This window comes from Sinohyriopsis cumingii, chromosome 12 (genome assembly GCF_028554795.1).
Source record: "Sinohyriopsis cumingii isolate HCF-2022 chromosome 12, ASM2855479v2, whole genome shotgun sequence".
Lineage (NCBI taxonomy): Eukaryota > Metazoa > Mollusca > Bivalvia > Unionida > Unionidae > Sinohyriopsis > Sinohyriopsis cumingii.
Window position 1 is genome coordinate 114,608,690 of NC_142972.1, and position 19,357 is coordinate 114,628,046.

The 19,357-nt window shown below is 33.7% G+C and overlaps 1 protein-coding gene across 2 annotated transcripts in view; it reads right to left on the reverse strand.

The window, feature by feature from the left end:
• LOC149787282 (NEDD8-activating enzyme E1 regulatory subunit-like) overlaps positions 1–19,357 on the reverse strand; it is a 176,003-nt gene that overhangs the window by 92,774 nt on the left and 63,872 nt on the right. For both annotated transcript variants that reach the window (XM_089977816.1, XM_089977815.1), the window contains exons 9-10: positions 9,987–10,049; positions 4,018–4,081 (exon numbers count right to left, since the gene is read on the reverse strand). In XM_089977816.1, the coding sequence (XP_089833942.1) occupies positions 4,018–4,081; positions 9,987–10,049 (127 nt within the window). The remainder of the gene's footprint in view (positions 1–4,017; positions 4,082–9,986; positions 10,050–19,357) is intronic.

The following is a 19,357-nucleotide window of genomic DNA, read 5'->3' on the forward strand; positions in this document are numbered from 1 at the left end:
CAGTTTCAGATGTTGGTCCACAGACCTTTGAAATTCTATCAATGTAGTAAGAAAATGTCAGAATATCTTTTTTTATAAAATATATATTATAAAACTGTTTATAAATATATACAATAATCCAAATTATATGTCCGTGTAGGATTTTGTTCCATTTTTTTCTGATAATGTGACATTTTCTTACTACAGCCATAGAGTTTCAAAGGCCTGTTGTTAGCCTATTCCTCGATGTAATGTGAACTTTGCTTTGCGAACTGAATCCCCTTTTACACATCAGCTTTTTAAAAGGCCAAACCACTGCAATTATGGCAAGTCTGAATAGATTCGGAAACTGGTTTTCAAGATATAAATAAAAAACAAAATTTTCAACAATTCATGCATATTATTCTTTGCTTATTTCTGTTGATGTATCTGATTATCAGGAGGGCCTAAACCAAAGTAAACAACATCATGCGGGTATTACTGTATTTATTATAGTTATTACTGTATTTATTACAGTTGTTACTGTATACTGCTTTCTATACCATGTTCAATTAGCAGCAAATCATCAAATATTTCATTCTCCTTAATTTTGTCCTTAACAGATTATCTTTAATCCTCCTTAATTTTGTCCATAACAGATTATCTTTAAAAATAATTAACTGAATGAGCAGATCAAACATGAGCAGGAAGTGAGTTCCATATTTGAGCCCCTGAATTATGTAGGCTTCCTTTGAATTGTTCAATGAGAGGTTTTGGTAATTCTAAATTGCTGTTAAAATTTGAGCTTTGATTATAGAGAAAAGACATTTTGTAGAATAACATATACTCTGGAACATCTCCTTTGATACATTTAAAAAAACAGAACTGCTTTCAGAAAATTTATTATCTCATCTATTTTTAATCATTTTAATTCTGTCAATACGTCTAATGATGATGCATCCATGGCAACATTAAGAATCAGCCAAGCCGCTTGTTTTTGAAGCTTGTGAATTCTGTCTAATTGGGAACTGGTACAATTTCTCTATATTGCTGAGCAGTGGTCATTCATTGGAAGCATGTAAGATTATAGTAAAAATGTCTAGAGTCTTTTGTCGGCTACTTTTTTATTCTACTAAGCAATGAAACTTTATATATCAGGGACCAACAGACATGGTCTACTTGTTTTTCAACTACCTTATTATAAATGTAAATTGATATATCTTTCTTCTTTAACTCAGCAATTTTATGAGATGTTTCCATAAGCATGCATTCTTTCTTAGATTCACTTATTACCATCTTATTTTGTTTTGATCACTCCTCAGTTGATGTAAGGTCTGAATTTAGTAAACATTACAGGGTATAGACATTTGCTACTTAATGGAGAAATTGCTGCATCATCTGCAAACATATCCATATTTGTGTGCTAAGTAAGGAGTGGAAGGTCTTTGATAAATTAAAGAAAGATTAAATTGTGATCATGGAGAAAAGGCAAACCAGACAAAAATCAATAAAATTTGCACATTGGGTACAATAAATGAAGAGAACCACAGGTAGCTTGTGATCTTTCCCCCATTGGGTTCTAAAAATTGCAAGACAATGTATAATTTTTGCAAGAAATCTTCAATCACATGGCCTGGCAGCCTCTCTGAGACATTATTTACTTCAATTTCAAGCCAATCATTAACTTTCTTTATTTTGGAATATTTTAATCCATCTTTCTACATAATGACTGACTTCAAGGTCACTGGTGAAGGTCTTAAACCTTCATTTTCTTCTGATGATAGTTTCTAAAATAATAATGCCTCAGCCATATCAGCATTTATGATAGTTCCACTGAAAGTAATTTTAGTGCCAAGAAAATATTCTGTATTTGTCTTCATGTCTGCATTTTTCCAGATCTGTACCAGTGGCTGAGGTTGACTTTCCAGATCTGTACAGGTGGCTGAGGTTGACATTCCAGATCTGTACCAGTGGCTGAGGTTGACTTTACAGATCTGTACCAGTGTCTGAGGTTGACTTTACAGAGCATGTATTAAGCTTGTGACTCAGAGGCTGAAAGCCAAACTAGGAACATGTAAAGATGGCAACTTAACGCAGCAACTGGCAAGTAACAAAAAGGGATTATGTTGTGAATTAAACTGCATATGCCAAATATTGTTAGCGTAAAATGTGGCATATGCTTGTAATCAGAAAGTGCTGATGTCATTTTCAAGTTGCTACATTGTGATTCTAAAGGTTGACAAAGGGTGATCAGATGATAATTTCTGTGTGCCAATTCTGAATTTTTAGATAAAATTTAAGCATTTTAGTCACAACTTGAAGTGCTGTTTGACGATAGTGCTTTCATGATATAGTAATTGTCATTGTAAATCTGCTGTGTATTTTAGTTTCTTTATACTAAATATACAGATAACACAGGAGAAAATAGATGGGTCCTTTAGTCTTCTATGTTCCAATGACAGTTTAAAACATTTCTTGTGTTGAATAGGCATTATAATGGTGAGAAAAAAATAGAATGGTTGTTATTTATAACCTTTTACAATTCTCTGAAATGTTATCATAAATCTAGTCTAAACTTGGTGTTACTCTCATGCCAAGTCAACATTAAAACATTTGTTCAAAACAGCAAAGTCACTCTTCAAAAAAGAAAAAAACACAACAATCATAATGACTTTATACTACATATATAGCCATTAATGAAGGTAAAAGACTACTCAAAGGTCTGTTATTTTTATTTTGGATCATATTTTCTTAGTTATGTTGTTAAAATGCTAAATTAAGATACAGTTTTACAGTGATCTATAGTTTAGGGGTTGCATGAAAATATACAACTGTACCTAACAAAACATTTCATGAATAAGATAAAAAGTTGACCTGATATGATGACTTAAGCAATCTTAATCCTAATACCCACACAAAAAATTCATCCAGATCTCAGACATACAAAGATTCGTCCAGATCTCAGATATACAAAGATTCATCTCAATCTCAGACATACAAAGATTCATCCAGATCTCAGACAATATAAAGATTCATCCAGGTCTCAGACATATAATGATTCATCCCAATCTCAGACATATAAAGATTTATCCCAGTTTCAGACAATATAAAGATTCATCCAGATCTCAGACATCTAAAGATTCATCCAAATATCAGATAATATAAAGATTCAACCATATCTCAGACATATAAAGATTAATTCTGAACTCAGACATATAAAGACTCATCGAGATCTCAGACATATAAAGATTCATCCTGATCTAAGACAATATAAAAATTCATCCTGATCTCAGACAGAAAGATTCATCCTGGTCTCAGACAATATAAAGATTCATCCAAATATCAGACATCTAAAGATTCATCTTGATCTCAGACATATAAAGATTAATTCCAATCTCAGACATATAAAATTTCATCCCAATCTCAGACAATATAAAGATTCAACCAGATCTCAGACATATAGATTCATCCTGATCTCAGACAATATAAAAATTCATCCTGAACTCAGACATAAATATTCATCCTGATCTCAGACAATATAAAGATTCATCCTGATCTCATGCAATATAAAGATTCATCCAGACCTCAGACATATAAAGATTCATCCCAATCTCAGACACATAAAGATTCATCCTGATCTCAAACAATATAAAGATTCATCCTGATCTCAGAAAATATAAAGATTCATCCAGATCTCAGACATATAAAGATTCATCCTGATCTCATATATATAAAGACTCATCCAGATCTCAATCATATAAAGATTCATCCCGATCTCAAACATATAGATTCATCCTGATCTCAGATGTATAAAGATTCATTCCAATCTCAGACATGTAAAGATTCATACCAATCTCCAACAAAAGAGTACTGTTTGAGAAACAACAATGTACAGTTTGTGAAATCTAAAATAAAGGTGACAGCATCATACTCCATACTCAACACCACATTATGACTGTTGTATTAATGTAATTGATAACCACTGCTTGAGGAATGCATTTTCAGATTAATTTATATTTTGAGAATTACAATATATTCAGTAACATATGCTGAACTAACCTTTTTTCAACATTTCCTTCAGCTGGTTTCTCTCCTTGTAATCCTTCGGTGCTTCGCCATTATGCTGCAATTTATAATATTAAACCAGTCTATTAATGCAAATTCTAATCTGGTCCATAATCTTAGTTTTGAGACTGTCATTGAAACATATATATGCCTACTTATATAATGTATGTCAAGAAAACACACATCTATGACCTGTTATCTATGACATAACATGTCTTGGTTATATTTTTGTCTTTCATTTTTCAGCGATTTATTTTCACTAAAAATTCTGTTGCCCAGGATGACATTTTTGTTCTAATGTTTAAATGTCATGGAAAATTAATGAACAGGAAAAATAATGTAACAAGAGGAAGGGATGGATGCTAGCAGAAAAAAACATCCATAAATCCAAAAGAATTCCATTTGCTCTGCCCTTCTTTTAACTGCTGACTACTGAAGCCATTTCTAATATTCTCAAGAAACTCCAAATTATCAAACTGTGCAGTTAAAATAATTTTCTTACATGTCAGAATCAGCGTTATCACATGACACCTGTAAGTACAGTTAATGAATCTTTCATTATGACACCTATAAATACAGTTGATGAATCTTTCATCATGACACCTGTAAGTTGTTGTTGTTATAGGGTTTAACGCCATTTTCAGCACAAGATAGGCTATACATGGCAGCCAGTATTAATGGTGGAGGAAGAACATGGGAAAACCCCTGGACAGAACCACCGACCCACGAGAAGCTACCGGCAAGCTTTCTCACATATCCACATTCTCCGAGCCTGAGACTTGAACCCATGCAGACAGAGGTGAGATGGCAGTGATCCGTGACAGATAGTGCTTTAGACCACTCGGACACTCGGGGCCCTGACACCTGTAAGTACAGTTGCTGAATCTTTCATTATGACACCTGTAAGTATAGTTGATGAATCTTTCATTATGACACCTGTAAGTACAGCTGATGAATTTTTCATTATGACACCTGTAAGTACAGCTGATGAATCGTTCATTGACACCTGCAAGTACAGCTGATGAATCTTTCGTCATGACATGTTGATATGTCATGGAAAATTACTGAACAGAAAAAATAAGGCAACAAGAGGAAGGGATGGATGCTCTACAAGCAGGAAAGAACATCCATAAATCCAAAAGAAGTCCATTTCTTCTGCCCATCCTTTAACTGCTGACTACTGAAGCCATCTCTAATATTCTCAAGAAACTCCAATTTATCAAATTGTGCAGTTAAAATAATTTTCTTACATGTCTGAATTAGCATTATCACAAGACACCTGTAAGTATTGTTGATGAATCTTTCATTAATACACCTGTAAGTATAGTTGATGAATCTTTCATTAATACACCTGTAAGTATAGTTGATGAATCTTTCATTAATACACCTGTAAGTATAGTTGATGAATCTTTCATTAATACACCTGTAAGTATAGTTGATGAATCTTTCATTATGACACCTGTAAGAATAAGTGATGAATCTTTCATCGTGACATTTAACCTTGAATTTAATAACAGGATAGAAAATCACTGAACTTGTCTCTGAACATGTCAAGATATGCCCATGTGCAATGTTTGATTAAATCTATACCTGATATCTTTTTCAAACCCCCAAAACGTTACTTGGCATTATTCAATGTCTTCTTCAGATTTATCCACAAAGTGGGTTGAGTAAAAATCCATTTATACTTATCTCTGTTATCATGCGCACAGGTCAGTACAGTTAAAAACCCAAGTCAAGACTTCTGACCTTGAAAATAATGTCATGGTGCTGACTATCAATAAGTCTACTGAACACAAAACAAATAGTCAAAATTCACTTGGATCTGTCCCTGTGTTCATTAGCTTGACAGTATGCATCATTTGAAACAACAGACCATGATATATGACTTCATCATCTATTTATTTTTGTATTCACAATACAGCCTTACTATGTTTCAAGTCCTGTTTAGTCAACAAGATAAAAAATTGTGTCCACAACTGGAAAACATTCCAGCCTAGTCGATCTATGTCTTGATATTCTCATAGAGTCACACATTGTTTGCTGATGACCATCAAATATACAAAATCTAACTACCCAACTGAAGTTGATGCTACCATCCAAGGCTCAGAGAGGTATATTTCTGATGTGAAGAGGATGACATGTAACAAGCTGAATGATGAAAGATGATAAAACTGAAGCCATCCTGGTTGCCACACAGACTTTCTAATTCACATCCTTTACCTCAAATAATAAGTATCAGCAATAACAACCTTAAATTCAAACAGTCAATATGAAACCTAGGTGTCACTCTCCGCAGTAAGGACAACATTCTTTGGTGTACCAGAGCCCAGCTATATAGAACAAATTTCCCATTAGCTTAGACACAAGGACACTGTGATCTTATTTAAGAGTGCACTTATAACTCAGCCATTTCAACCATAAAAACTAACTCAAACACTTAATGTTTACTTCCTTAACTACTGTCAGCATGTTTTTGTTTTGCAATTTCATGGTGTTCATTTCTGTAATCTTCAGTGAAACGTAGCACAGAGAACAAATTTTGTGTTTGATTCTGGATCGAATGGATAGCCAGTGTAGGGTACAGTGCAGTGGGAGGTGTGCTCTGATCATGGTACTCTAAGTATGATCCGAGCAGCTGTGTTTTGAACTTTTTGAAGTTTCTGAAGTAGATATTGAGATGAACCAGACAGAACTGAGTTATAATAGTCCAGTCTTGAAATTACTAATGAACACACAAGTGTTTTAGTGGCATCAACTGAAAGATATTTGTGAATGGAGCTGATGCATCTCAGCTCAAGATATGCAGCCTTGCATATGTTCATGACATGTTGGTGCAACATGACAGTACAGTCCAGAGTGACAACTAGGTTTCATACTGACTGTGTGAATTTAATATTGGTGTTACTGATATTTATTGTTTGAGGTAAAGGATGTGAAAGAAATTCTTTGTGTTGTGATTAGAATGGCCTCAGTTTTATCATCATTCATCTGCAGCTTGTTACATGTCATCCATGATTTCACATCAGAAATGCACCTCTCTACACCTTGGATGGTAGCATCAACTTCAGTTGGGTGGCTAGCTTTGTATATTTGGGTGTCATCAGCGTACAGTTGGTGAGACACTGGATGATGATCTATGACACTTGAGAGCGACTGAGTGTACAGAATGAAGAGAACAGGTCCAAGAACAGACCCCTGTGGAACACCACAACATAGATTATCTGGGCTGGATTGTATTCCATTTGCAGACACAATTTGTGATCTTCTGACCAAGTAGGACTTGAACCACAGTAAGGCTGTATCATGAATGCCAAATACATGCTGGAGATGGTGAAGTAATATATCATGGTCTATTGTGTCAAATGCTGCAGACAAAACAAGGAGGGTGAGGACTGTAATCTTTCCACTATCCAAAGCATAGAGAATGTCATTAACTACTTTTCGAAGAGTAGTTTCAGTACTGTGGCAAGGGCGATATGCAGATTGTACATGGCTAAAAATACTGTTTTGAATCCAGATGAGATACAAGCTGGGATAGAACAACCTTTTCTAAGATTTTTTATATGAATGGGAGATTAGAAACTGGGCGGTAGTTCTTTAAATTGTTATGGTCGAGTGTTGGTTTTTTCATCAGAGGCTTTACAATGGCAGTTTTGACAAATGATGGGAATTCCCTGGATGAGAGAGAGGTATTAATAACATCAGTTAGTGAAGGCAATACTGGATCTAAGCACTCAAGCAGCAGTGATGTTGGAATTGGATCAAGTTGTCATGACTTTGGTGCATTCTTCATCACAACTGTACATACTAAATCCATAGAGACAGGTTCATATGCTGCTAATGGTTCTGTATCCCAACTGTACGGTGACGACGAGTCAATTGAAATTGTATTGTCAAGCTTATCTCTAATGGTTTTTACTTTACCACGGAAGAAATTTGCAAACTGGTCCGGAAGGTTGACTGGAGAGAAGGTAGTTGGAAGTGGTGTACATTTGTTCCTTGACATTAGCTTGTTAGTAATCTCAAGAACTCTTTGCAGCTGGAACTTTCCATGATCTTATTACTGTAGTGAGCTGATTTCGCTGCATGGACTATGTTTGTGATGTTCTTCTTAGCGGCTTCATAGGTTTGCTTATGAATAGTGAGACTGGTGGAAAGCTAAAGCCTCTCAGCTTTACGGCAGTCTCTTTTAGCAGTGTAAAGCTGGTCCCTAACACTGCTATACCATGAAGAACACTTCTGAATTGATACACTGCACTTGGTGGCTGGGGCATGTTTGTTGAGCAATGAACGCAGGCAGTTATCGAGTTGTTCTGCTGTTGGAGGTAGGCAAGTTGTTAGGTTTGCTTGGACGTCATGCATTAGTTTGGCATACAGAGGTTTCTCTTAGTAGCAGATAAAGGTGGAGGGTTAGGGACTGATACATCGAGATGGCATATAATGCAGAGGTGATCTGATGTAAGTTCATGGGATACCAGAGAGGACTGTAGAATGTTATCATCAGGCCTATGAAGAATCCAGTCTAAAATGTGACCATGTTTATGGGTGGGTTGGTTAACTGACTGAGGTTGAAAACATTAATGGAATCTAGGAGTTTTGATGTGTTTGGGTTTCTGGGACAGTCAAAGTGAAAGTTGAAATCTCCAAGAATAATCAGGTTGCCACCTATTGAATTTCCATACTCCAGAAGATTCGGAAACTGCTCCAAAAAAAGAGAGATTCGGTCAGCTTGTTTTTTCTACTAGGAGGAGAGCGGTATAGGCAGAAAAAATGGATTGACCTTTGTTCCAGTGTAAGTGTGGTTTGGACTAGTTACAACGATGTGTGGTAGAAATTGAAAGTTTTGGTGTGATTAAGACGTTTGATCATGGAGTTCTTTGTGATGACAGCAATTCCACCTCCGTGAGAGTGGCGGGGGAACAACTTGATGGAGTAACCAGTGGGTGTTGGTTCCGCGCACTTTGGCTCATCGCCTGATGTTTTTAGCCATGTTTCTGTCAGGAAAAAGACATCGATATTCTGATTGTTGATAAAATTAACTATTTATGTTTGCTTTTCTGGTGGTCCTACTGATTGGGCATTGAATAATCCAATACGCAGAGGTATCTCTTGGATAGTTGACACAAAAGTTGACAATTTAATAGGGATTTGAATGAGGTTATCTAAATTAATGGTTTAATTTTTAAATTGTTGAGCCGGAAAGGGCATAAGGGAGATAACTGGATATTTTTCGTCCTGTTCTACGCTGGCCAGCTGAGAAACAAGTTTTTTCTCTTTTTTTTTCCGCTTGTGTTTACATTTAAGTACTGATGAATGTAGTCCCAGTTTGTTTAGTCTAGAGCATAATGTTGTGTGGAGAGCCAAGGAGTGGTCATTTAAAGCAATTAATGAGGGTCCATCATAGCATAAACAGGTTGACTGGCGAGTATCATGTGATGGCGGTTTGTTCAACATCAAAGGAAGTTGTAGCAGTGGAGCAAGACAGCTGAGAAGAAGTCTAATTGTTCTCGTTTCCAAAACAAGAAGATGAAGAAACACATACGAATTGAACAGCCAATGCATGATGAACACAATAACGTAGATGAAGACAGGCAACAAGCACATATATCATGAAAAATGGCACAAAAAAACAAAACAGCTGCTTCATGCTGGTTAAGTGATAGCGGCCATCTTATAATGGATGTCCATGTGGCATCATTTTTATTTAAGACAAAATAGACCTTGGGGTGAATGTATTTGTAAGATTTCATTACAATTCTACAAGTAAAAGAGGAGGTAAAAATGACTGTTGATATAGACCGATAGCCAATGGATGAATGATGACAGACAAAGGATGATGGACAATGCGCCATCACATAAGCTTTTCTATGACCAAAACTAGTGCTTACAGGACAAATTTTCTGATCTTTATCAAGAAACCTTATTAATATTTTTAGGAATTATCTTCCTTTAAAGCCCACCTGTTTCTTCCATTCCTGAAGATATTTGTAGAGAATGACTAACCATGGTGTGTGGGAATGATCCTGAAAAACATGTAAGAAAAAATTAGATACATCCAGAATTCTATCAAAAGTTATAACAACAACAGCAACAATAATAATAAAAATAATAATAATAATAAAAAGAATAATTCCATATATCAGGTTATTTTAATGAGGAAGAGGTTAGTGATTGAGCAGGTCTCAGATTGAGATTGTGAAAATATTATCTGCTGACATGAAAATGGTCAAATATTTTATCATTTTGTAAAAGTATAAAAAAACTACCTTGCTCATCTAAATATTCCCATGTGCACTCCTGCATCACATCCCTACATGACTGAGTCTATAGAAAATAGTGTTTAATTCTGATGTAAATAGTGGGAGTACAGTAAAATGTTACAACTCGATGGTCTTAAACAAAGTAACATAAAAGATTGAAAACCAAAACAAGTTTTGTAAAATGAAACAAATAATTTACTTCCCGAGAATACAAAGTGAACAATTAAAAATAATCTACAGTATGGTGAACAAAATCCTAAATAGTCTTAAAAGTTCTATTACAAGCCCAAATCAGTATTTCAAATGAGTTCAGTGGTGTTTGGAATGAACTGTAATCTAATGTGCTGGTGTCCCAATAGTCTGAATAGTTCAATGTTCTAATAGTCTTGATTTTAACACAATGTACAATCCAAAATGTCTTGATATGAATTCAAACTAATTCCAACAGAGCTACATGTACTTAATAAAAAAAATTATGAGCACCTTGTAATTCCAAAGAATAATTAAAATAAACAATTTATATCCTCTCAACTGAACCCAACAAAATGACTCCACTAAGACTTATATTTAATGTGGGAATAACTAATTTTCAGGTAAACATCCCCTACAGGACAAATTAAGACACAGTTTCTTAACCAGAACATGGGTTGAATAATCATTTTCAGAATTTTCTACATGGTTCCCACACTTTTCTAAAGATAAATTTCCTGGTCATTTCCAGGGTTTTTTCCAGGTTGAAATTACTTTTTTTCAAGGTTCACGTATGACTATTAATGAATGGAACTAAAGAACATTTTAGATTATAAAACATGCATTTTCTAAATCTAAAGATGTTTCTCTTTCATGACTCTCCCAAAACATCGAAGTCAGAAAAGTTGATCATGTATAAAACCACAAAACGTATCACACAAAACATGATTATATTTCTATAAATTAGCATGTAAAGTCATTTCAATGTACAGAATACAAATTCTAACTTTATTTTGCTGCATTATGTTGCTAAGTCAGAACAACATAATAAACATAAATTATGTTTTGTTTCCTTTCAAACCTTTAATTCTTGAGAATTCTAAAGCAATACATATATGCATCTCATAGAAAGTAACATTTCCTATTACAGTATGCGAATCTTGCCTTGTAACAATTAAAGTTTAAGCATGAAATTATCTGTGCCAATAAAATCCCAAGCAAGATTTTTCAATCAACCTAATCTCCTTAAGACGATCTGGTTAAAACCCATCATTTAAAAAACATTTTCAAAAGGGTTGATTTAAATTTTGACAAAAGACCTTCAAAATTATATACTGTAGTATAAACAAAGACTGAATTTTCTGTAAAATCAACTTGTCTTTTTGTAATTTGTGAAACCAGTCCCCAAACATGGATTGATATAGGAGCTTGTATAATTTTTTAATATATACAAAGCTCTCGGGCATTTCTGTGCACCTAAGGTTTCCATCTCCAATACTGAAGTAAAACGGATACCGAATTTGACCGACTGATGAAAATAAAATACTGTAATGCTTACCATTTGAAAAGAGGCAATTGTCACCACAATATTTTGTTCAAATTAATATTAATTTTGGACACAAAGGATACCACCACCGTGTTTTCATGACTTGCAATATGTCGGCCAATTCTTCACACAGCTTTGAAAAGATGTAATGTTTATCCATCGAGCTATAGAAATGAAATACATTACTCTGGACTGTTTCTGTCAGCAGTTCAGTCGAGTAATTTGATCAGGTTTATAGCTAGCTTTAAAAAATTCAATGTAACAATGCCAATAAATGGCAAGCAATATTATGCCAACTAAACCAATCTTGTAAAATTTTAGTAAAATTCAATTTAAAAAAAAAAAAGTTATTATGTGGAAAAGAAACAACAATGAATAGGGTGTAATATGTTTACAACGTCTTGCTTCTGGGGAAAAAATACTTAAGAATTGAGAAACAGACCATATGCCAGGAAATTTTGTGAGAATCCCATCCTAGTGGCAAGCTGACATGTTGGGCAGCAGATGACTTTGTACGTGTGGGACAACTTCTTGCAAAATTGGAAACTTTGATTAAGATGCATAATTTGTTTTATGTACACATTTCCATCTTTTATAAAATGTAGTTATTTGTATGATTCTAACAGATACATAGTAAATAGGATTTTCAGGGTTACAGGTTCAAGCACAGGCGTCTGATGTTTTATCAATAAAGTAAGGTGAAATCTCTGACAACGTGAAATCACCTTATCATAATGTAAATGAACACAAGGAGTGCAAGCGTGACCACAACCCTCCGCTCGATTCTACTTTTCTCACGCATCTTTTATCACTTCAGAATCGCAAGAAGACTGGAAAACTACAAATATACATTCAAAAGACAGTGACATACCAACGCATAACTCTCGGACAACCATCGCATGACTCCAATCCAGCGAATTAACCTTTATTTTCACCATTATTTTCTCAGAAATGGCAAGTATTACAATCATTATGTTGTTAATCCGCAGTCAAACAAGATGAAACTATGGCATAGATGAAACCTGACCCAGTACTTGCCATCTGCATTACTAGTCACATGATTTCACAAATCTCAAATGAGGACATCGGAAGTCAAATATTCACGTGATATCAACAACAAACTTCTTTATAATGTTGTTGTACAGAATTCAATTATATTAAATGAAAGTCAGATACTTTTTGTAAAATCCAGCAATCTGGCCAGTCTGATTTATCAAGCAGAGATCACATGTCAACGTGGTGGTCATGTGATACAACAATACTCCAAAAGTTGTTCTTGGAATATATAAATATGGAGAATTTTATGTTCTTTCATTTTTGTATTTTTATTACAACCAGTATACAACTTTCATTTAATATTTTTAAAATTTTTTTTTTCTCTACAACATTTGAAAAGGTGGGTTGTTAGATTCGTGTACAGTACTCATGTGACTAGCAATGCAAATTGCGAGCACCAGGTCACATTTCATCATATAGTTTTATCTTGTCTTTTAGCAGATTAAAGACATAACGATTTTACTACTCACCATTTCTAAGAAAATAAGTAATTTTCATATCGATTTCATGCATGTATCATTCGATCTAGCAATGTTTTAAAATTTGCAAGGCCCTCTGGTATGCGGCTATGCTTTGCCACCACCATGTTGGCGTCTTGTAATGCTAGATTGGTTTTCATACCTTCCATGTAAGGAAAGATACGGATATCACGCTGACTTTGAAAATAAAAGTCTACGAGACAAATATAATCAACTGAGCATTTGGATTGACTCAGCATATATGTTTATTGCAAGCAACGAAATAATCCATACTGCACCCTCTGAATATTCTGGTTAGAACTCAATAAATTTAACTCATGATCAGTTTAGTTTCGACTCAATTACATGATTGTTTCGGGTGTCAAGTGGTGGCAGAAAATTCCCGGGTTTTCCCAGACTTTTATCAATATTTGCGAAATTCCAGGACTTTTCATGGTCTGGAAAAAAATCAACATTTCTCACAACTTTTTCCAAATTTCCCGGTAGCGTGGCAACCCTGTTTCAACTTGTCAACAAGCTCAGAGAAATTAGGTCAGCTGGTTTTCCAAGATGGAATCACATGAATCAAATTAGTCAAAAATATTTCTTTTACAGTATCCATGGTGAAAAGGTCATAATAACATGTAATACTCAACCGAAATGACCTCATCTTAAAGTACAAACCCAGCTATGTAATGTGTTCAAAAATAATCCTTACAATACATAATCATGAAAATTAACACACATAAGATAGACATAAATAACAGAATTGACAACATGTATATTTATTTATGATGCCCATATCATGTACCAGGTTTCAGAAAACAATCCACAAAAACTGCTGGAGTAGTTACATTGACAAAGTTCTGTCATAGGTAGCATCCAGATGTAGATCAGCAAGGGAAATAACTCTCACAAAAATCATGATAGCACAAAGAGCTGTCAGTATGTGTAGGTAATGACGATAATATTTACATTTTCACATCAATCTTTAAAAAAAGCTGGAAGACAAGATCCATGACTAGATTGTGTCATATACTACATTAAGCTAACAAACAAAAATGGTTGCAACACCAATAAAAACGGGTAGCAAGTGATTTGTCTACATGCATATCTTCAGGTGATGACCAAAATAATGCAAGGCAATCTATCAACAGGAGGCCCAAGTGCAAGTTTGTGAAAGAAAACTCATACTTGTATTTATCTGCCATATTGTCTATTAATTCAATAAAAATAATATGTATGTTTCTGGCTTAATACTAAAAAATATCGGATTGGTTGTCTGGAAAAAGATTTCTTTTTTTACTCATTTTTGGTTGAGCTGAGTCATCTTATAGTATTTGGCCAACAAGGCTCTCGGTCATTGTTGACTTCTGAAATGGTCCTTCACTACGTACAGAAACCAAAGCAAAAGATTAATTTGTTGTGAAGAGAAACCTTCATTTGTAACAAAACTTGAAAGATTGTCACGCCAAAATGATCTGTTTCAAATCATGTCAAAATCTGTACAGTGGTTTATGAGGAGTTTAACAGAATTTTTGAAGGACATAATGAATGATGAAAAAAAATGACTGGGTCATGCCATAAGCTATACTTTCCTACCAGATAGGGCAGCTAAAACCTGCAGGACTAATTGTGCTAACAAGGCTTTTAATATACAAGACAAAATGGCCAATAACTTGGAACAAAACCATGGCAGCTTTGTGATATGTTGAAATGCACATGTTCAGATCATGACCCTACCAAGTTTCATGGCACAGAATAAAAAATTCCAGCACTAGTTGCTACAGGTGGGTAACATGAAAAATTTTGTATTTCTGAACATAGAGATGTGTATTATCATATCTCTACGAATATTCAGATTAAAGAAACTAATATCCTCCAATATGTGGAATATTCTTCATGTCATCCCATGTCATGTAAAAATGGTATAACATATAGCCAGGCTAAAAGATACCGACGCATTATTTCAGACGACTGTCAATTACAAAATTTGTTGAAATAATTACAAACATATTTCCAAAATAGAAATTATCCTACACAAATAATTGATTCTGCACTGAACAAAACCCATAATCTTACTCAACATAAGGCCTTAAACACAGCAAAATGTAAAATAGAGAAAAATATAATTCCTTTCACAATACAATATAGTCCTTCATTACCTAATATAGGTCGTATAATTAATAAATATTATAGTCTCCTAAATTTATCAAATAAAACCAGTATAAAATCACTTTACAAAAATAAACCAATTCTCGCTTATAGAAAACCCAAGAATTTGCAACAGACAGAAAATAAAAAAAGACAATTTTTGTCATCTAAATGTAATAGACACTGGTGTTCTCAATGTGTAAATATAAGAGAAAGTACTTTTTTCAGTAGTGCTAATACAAAAGAGGTATTTTCTCTACGTGCATATCAACTGATGTGATTTATTTGATAACCTGTCCAAAATGTAGCATGCAATATGTTGGACAAACACTTCAACAAGTTTCTAAGAGAATGAATAATCATTGCTTTCATATAAAAAATTATAGAGATCTTCCGTTTTCCTCTAATATTTCAACACACTTTAACCCCAATAATCACTCTCTACTAGAGTATAAAATTGTTATGACAATGCATATAATTTACGACGCTACGTAATGAAGTAATTGTTATTTTAAAATAAGTGACGTCATTAGTTTCTTTCACAACATTTCGTGCCTGAAGAAGCACAAATGCAAAACTAGTTGCACAGAATTTTAAATGTTTGTGTTCTTTTTTATCCCAATTCTGAACATAGTGAGATACATTCCACAGTATTCTGCAATTATAATAGGAGCCAACAGTTTAATGTTCTATGTTAAGGAAAAGTTCCATCTGTCTAAAGCTGGAAAAATATATCATGCTCTGATTTATACCAAATTATATCATCTGAAAAAAAAATAATAGTTGTTAATAGTTGTATAACTTGCAATCTAACAACAGTAACTAAAGCGAGTTTTTTAAGCTTACACCCTGTACAAACATTATGCTGACTTCAGTGAGCTTATTAATAAAAATAGGAAATCCTGACACAGAGACTACAATTTACAAGCCACAATATTGATATGATTTACAGGAAAACTTTGAGTGGGATGCCAATAACCAGGCAAGATATTTATCAGAGAGGACCAGTAAACATAAAACAAACTAACAGAACAAATGAGAACATATTTAGGACTTAAAATCATTCGCTGTCTTACAAAGGAATATATGTCCTTAACACATTAACATACACCAGTAAATATCTACAAAATAGTGACATTATTTTTTAATCTGAAAAAATGTGAATTTGAACCAAATATATTTCACAAATCCCATTTGGCCACCATGTTGGCATATGTGGCTCATATCAAACATGTGATTAAAGGCTCATGAATATAATTATATTTGTAATATTCAAAATTAATTGGTGACAAATACAATTGCTGCATAAAAATATAATAGTAATTTCTTGAATTATTTTGAAACATGTTAAGAGCATTAAATCTGTAACAAGATTACTCCGGAATTTCCATACATTCAACTACTTCAATACTAGTGCAATGAAAAAGTACTGTGGTATGTACCACTGGAAAAAAATAACATGGTAAAGCAATATACTGAAAATACCACCACAAGACCAAATGGGAAATAACTAACAAAACAAAGAAGCAAATTTATTTGTAAATATTTGCATCTTCAAGTGATGACTGAAATATTTACCACGTTCATGGCAATCCATCATAAACTGCAGTACCAGCTGCATGAGTGCATGATGGAAGGTGGATGGACAAGATGTTTACTCTATATACCAAACTCTACAGAATCAGGGATATAAAAAGCATGTGGGGACAGTCCTCTATTTCGTTCAGTAAGAAAGCTTCAGTAGTCTAGGAGACAGTCCTCTATTTCATTCAGTGAGAAGGCTTCAGTAGTCTAGGAGACAGTCCTCTATTTCACTCAGTGAGAATGCTTCAGTAGTCTAGGAGACAGTTCTCTATTTCATTCGGTGAGAGTGCTTCAGTAGTCAAGGAGACAGCCTTCTATGTCACTCAGTGAAAACGTTCAATAGTCTATGTTTTAAGTAGGCATAGTTAAAATGACTCCACAAAGGCTATAGATAGTAAAATGTTTCATGCTTCCTGATACAGGCAATCTCTGATACAACTGGATTATAAATAAACTCAAGAGTTCTTGATCATTAAGTAGAATTCCGTAACTAGACACAACCATAAACTATTTCACTGCTATCAAGTATTAACGAGCACACGATAAACCCCAGCAAATGATCCAGATTAAATAAACAGCACAGAAGGTATAATTTTCTCTAATGCAGCTGAATGGTGTGTCAATGGCATAATCCAATTTCATGATTAGTCCTTTGTTTTTTTTGCTCAATGAATGGTGAAGAATTTATTTTCCATCTGTCCTAAAGATAGTGTTGTGCAGTCCAGCATTATTCTGCATACACTAAAAAGACAATTTTTGCCAGGGACTGGGCAATAGTGTAAACTGAATGAAAGGTAAAAAGTGGCCCTTCTCTCTTCCTTTAATATGAATTTCATTTTTATCCACAACTGCTATTAATAAATGAAAGCAACCATTAAAAACAGTTTTCTCCTCTGCTGTGGCACCTGTTTTTATGGATTACAGATATTGATAAAAAGCCTCTAGCACATTTATTGCAGAAAAAAATAAATATCCTAATTCAAATATTTGCACACAAAATGCGTATCAGTCAATGATAAGCTGTATCAAACTTGATTTTTATTTTTCAAAAATTATTAATAAATGACGTGAATATTTCCACTAAGTTCAGCAGATTAATTATGACACCGCTTTCTTTTTTCATTTAACAATTGATAATTTATATATTTCTCAAAAAATAGACATTTTATATATCCTTAATGATTTTCTTCACAAAAATTACAATCAAATAATCTGACTTCAGTAATAGCAAAATGTTGCTACAATGTAAAGAGAAGAATCAAAAATGTTCAGAACATCAGCAACCAAAGTTGTTTTATGAATGTATCATTCTGGAGAAAAGATCACTTCGTTGTTAATAATTCAATAAAATTGAAAAGTATTATCCTAAAATTTGAGAATTTTAAAAATATTTTATGAGTACAAACACTTTAAAACATACAGCATGTAAGGCACCTGTGCCGTATACATGTATACAGGACTGTTTTATTCCTTCCCCAACCAAATTTTGATATAATTCATTTTCAAGACAATGAGTGAACAGGTTCTGGTTTCTTGCTTGATATATCAGCCTCCAGAATGTAGGGAATTTTAAAACATAAAAATAAAAACCCAGAGTAGGAAAAATTAATACAAATGTATCTGTTCCTGTATGCACTGACCTGTACCCCCTGAAAATTTGTACCATCAATGTCATTACTGTGATATAACTAATTAGAACTCAACATTATCTCACTGAATTTTTTAAAAAAATACTTAGTATTTATCCATTATACTTCTATATATTAAGTGTTTAATATAATCAAAGAATAATACAAGATTGTTTTTTGGAAAAGTTAGAGCTAAATTTATGCATTTATTTCCCAAGTTTTTAAATTTTATATCAAGATTTGGAAATTAAGAATGGCCAATTATGAATATCCTGATATATAACAGATCAATTTCTCTTTCTAGCATGTAGTTTATACTTCAAAACCTTTGTACTAAATATAATGTCAAATGGAACTGAATTTCAAACCGACAGGGTAATATTTGTAAGCATGTGAACATAACTAAACCTTGAATAGATGTGCACCTTTTAACAATGCTAGAATAAACCAATAAACAGGGAAATCAGCAACATTTCAGGTGTGAAAAATGTCAAAAATATCTTACATGTGCACCAATATGGAGTAAATGTACATAACAAGAATTTATATACATTTATCCATTTGGATACATGCCTGGATGGGCACACACATATATGTACACGCACAAATATAAAACATACAGATCCTGCGATATTGGGACTTTTTTGAAAGAAACTGTTTAATCAAAGATAAGGA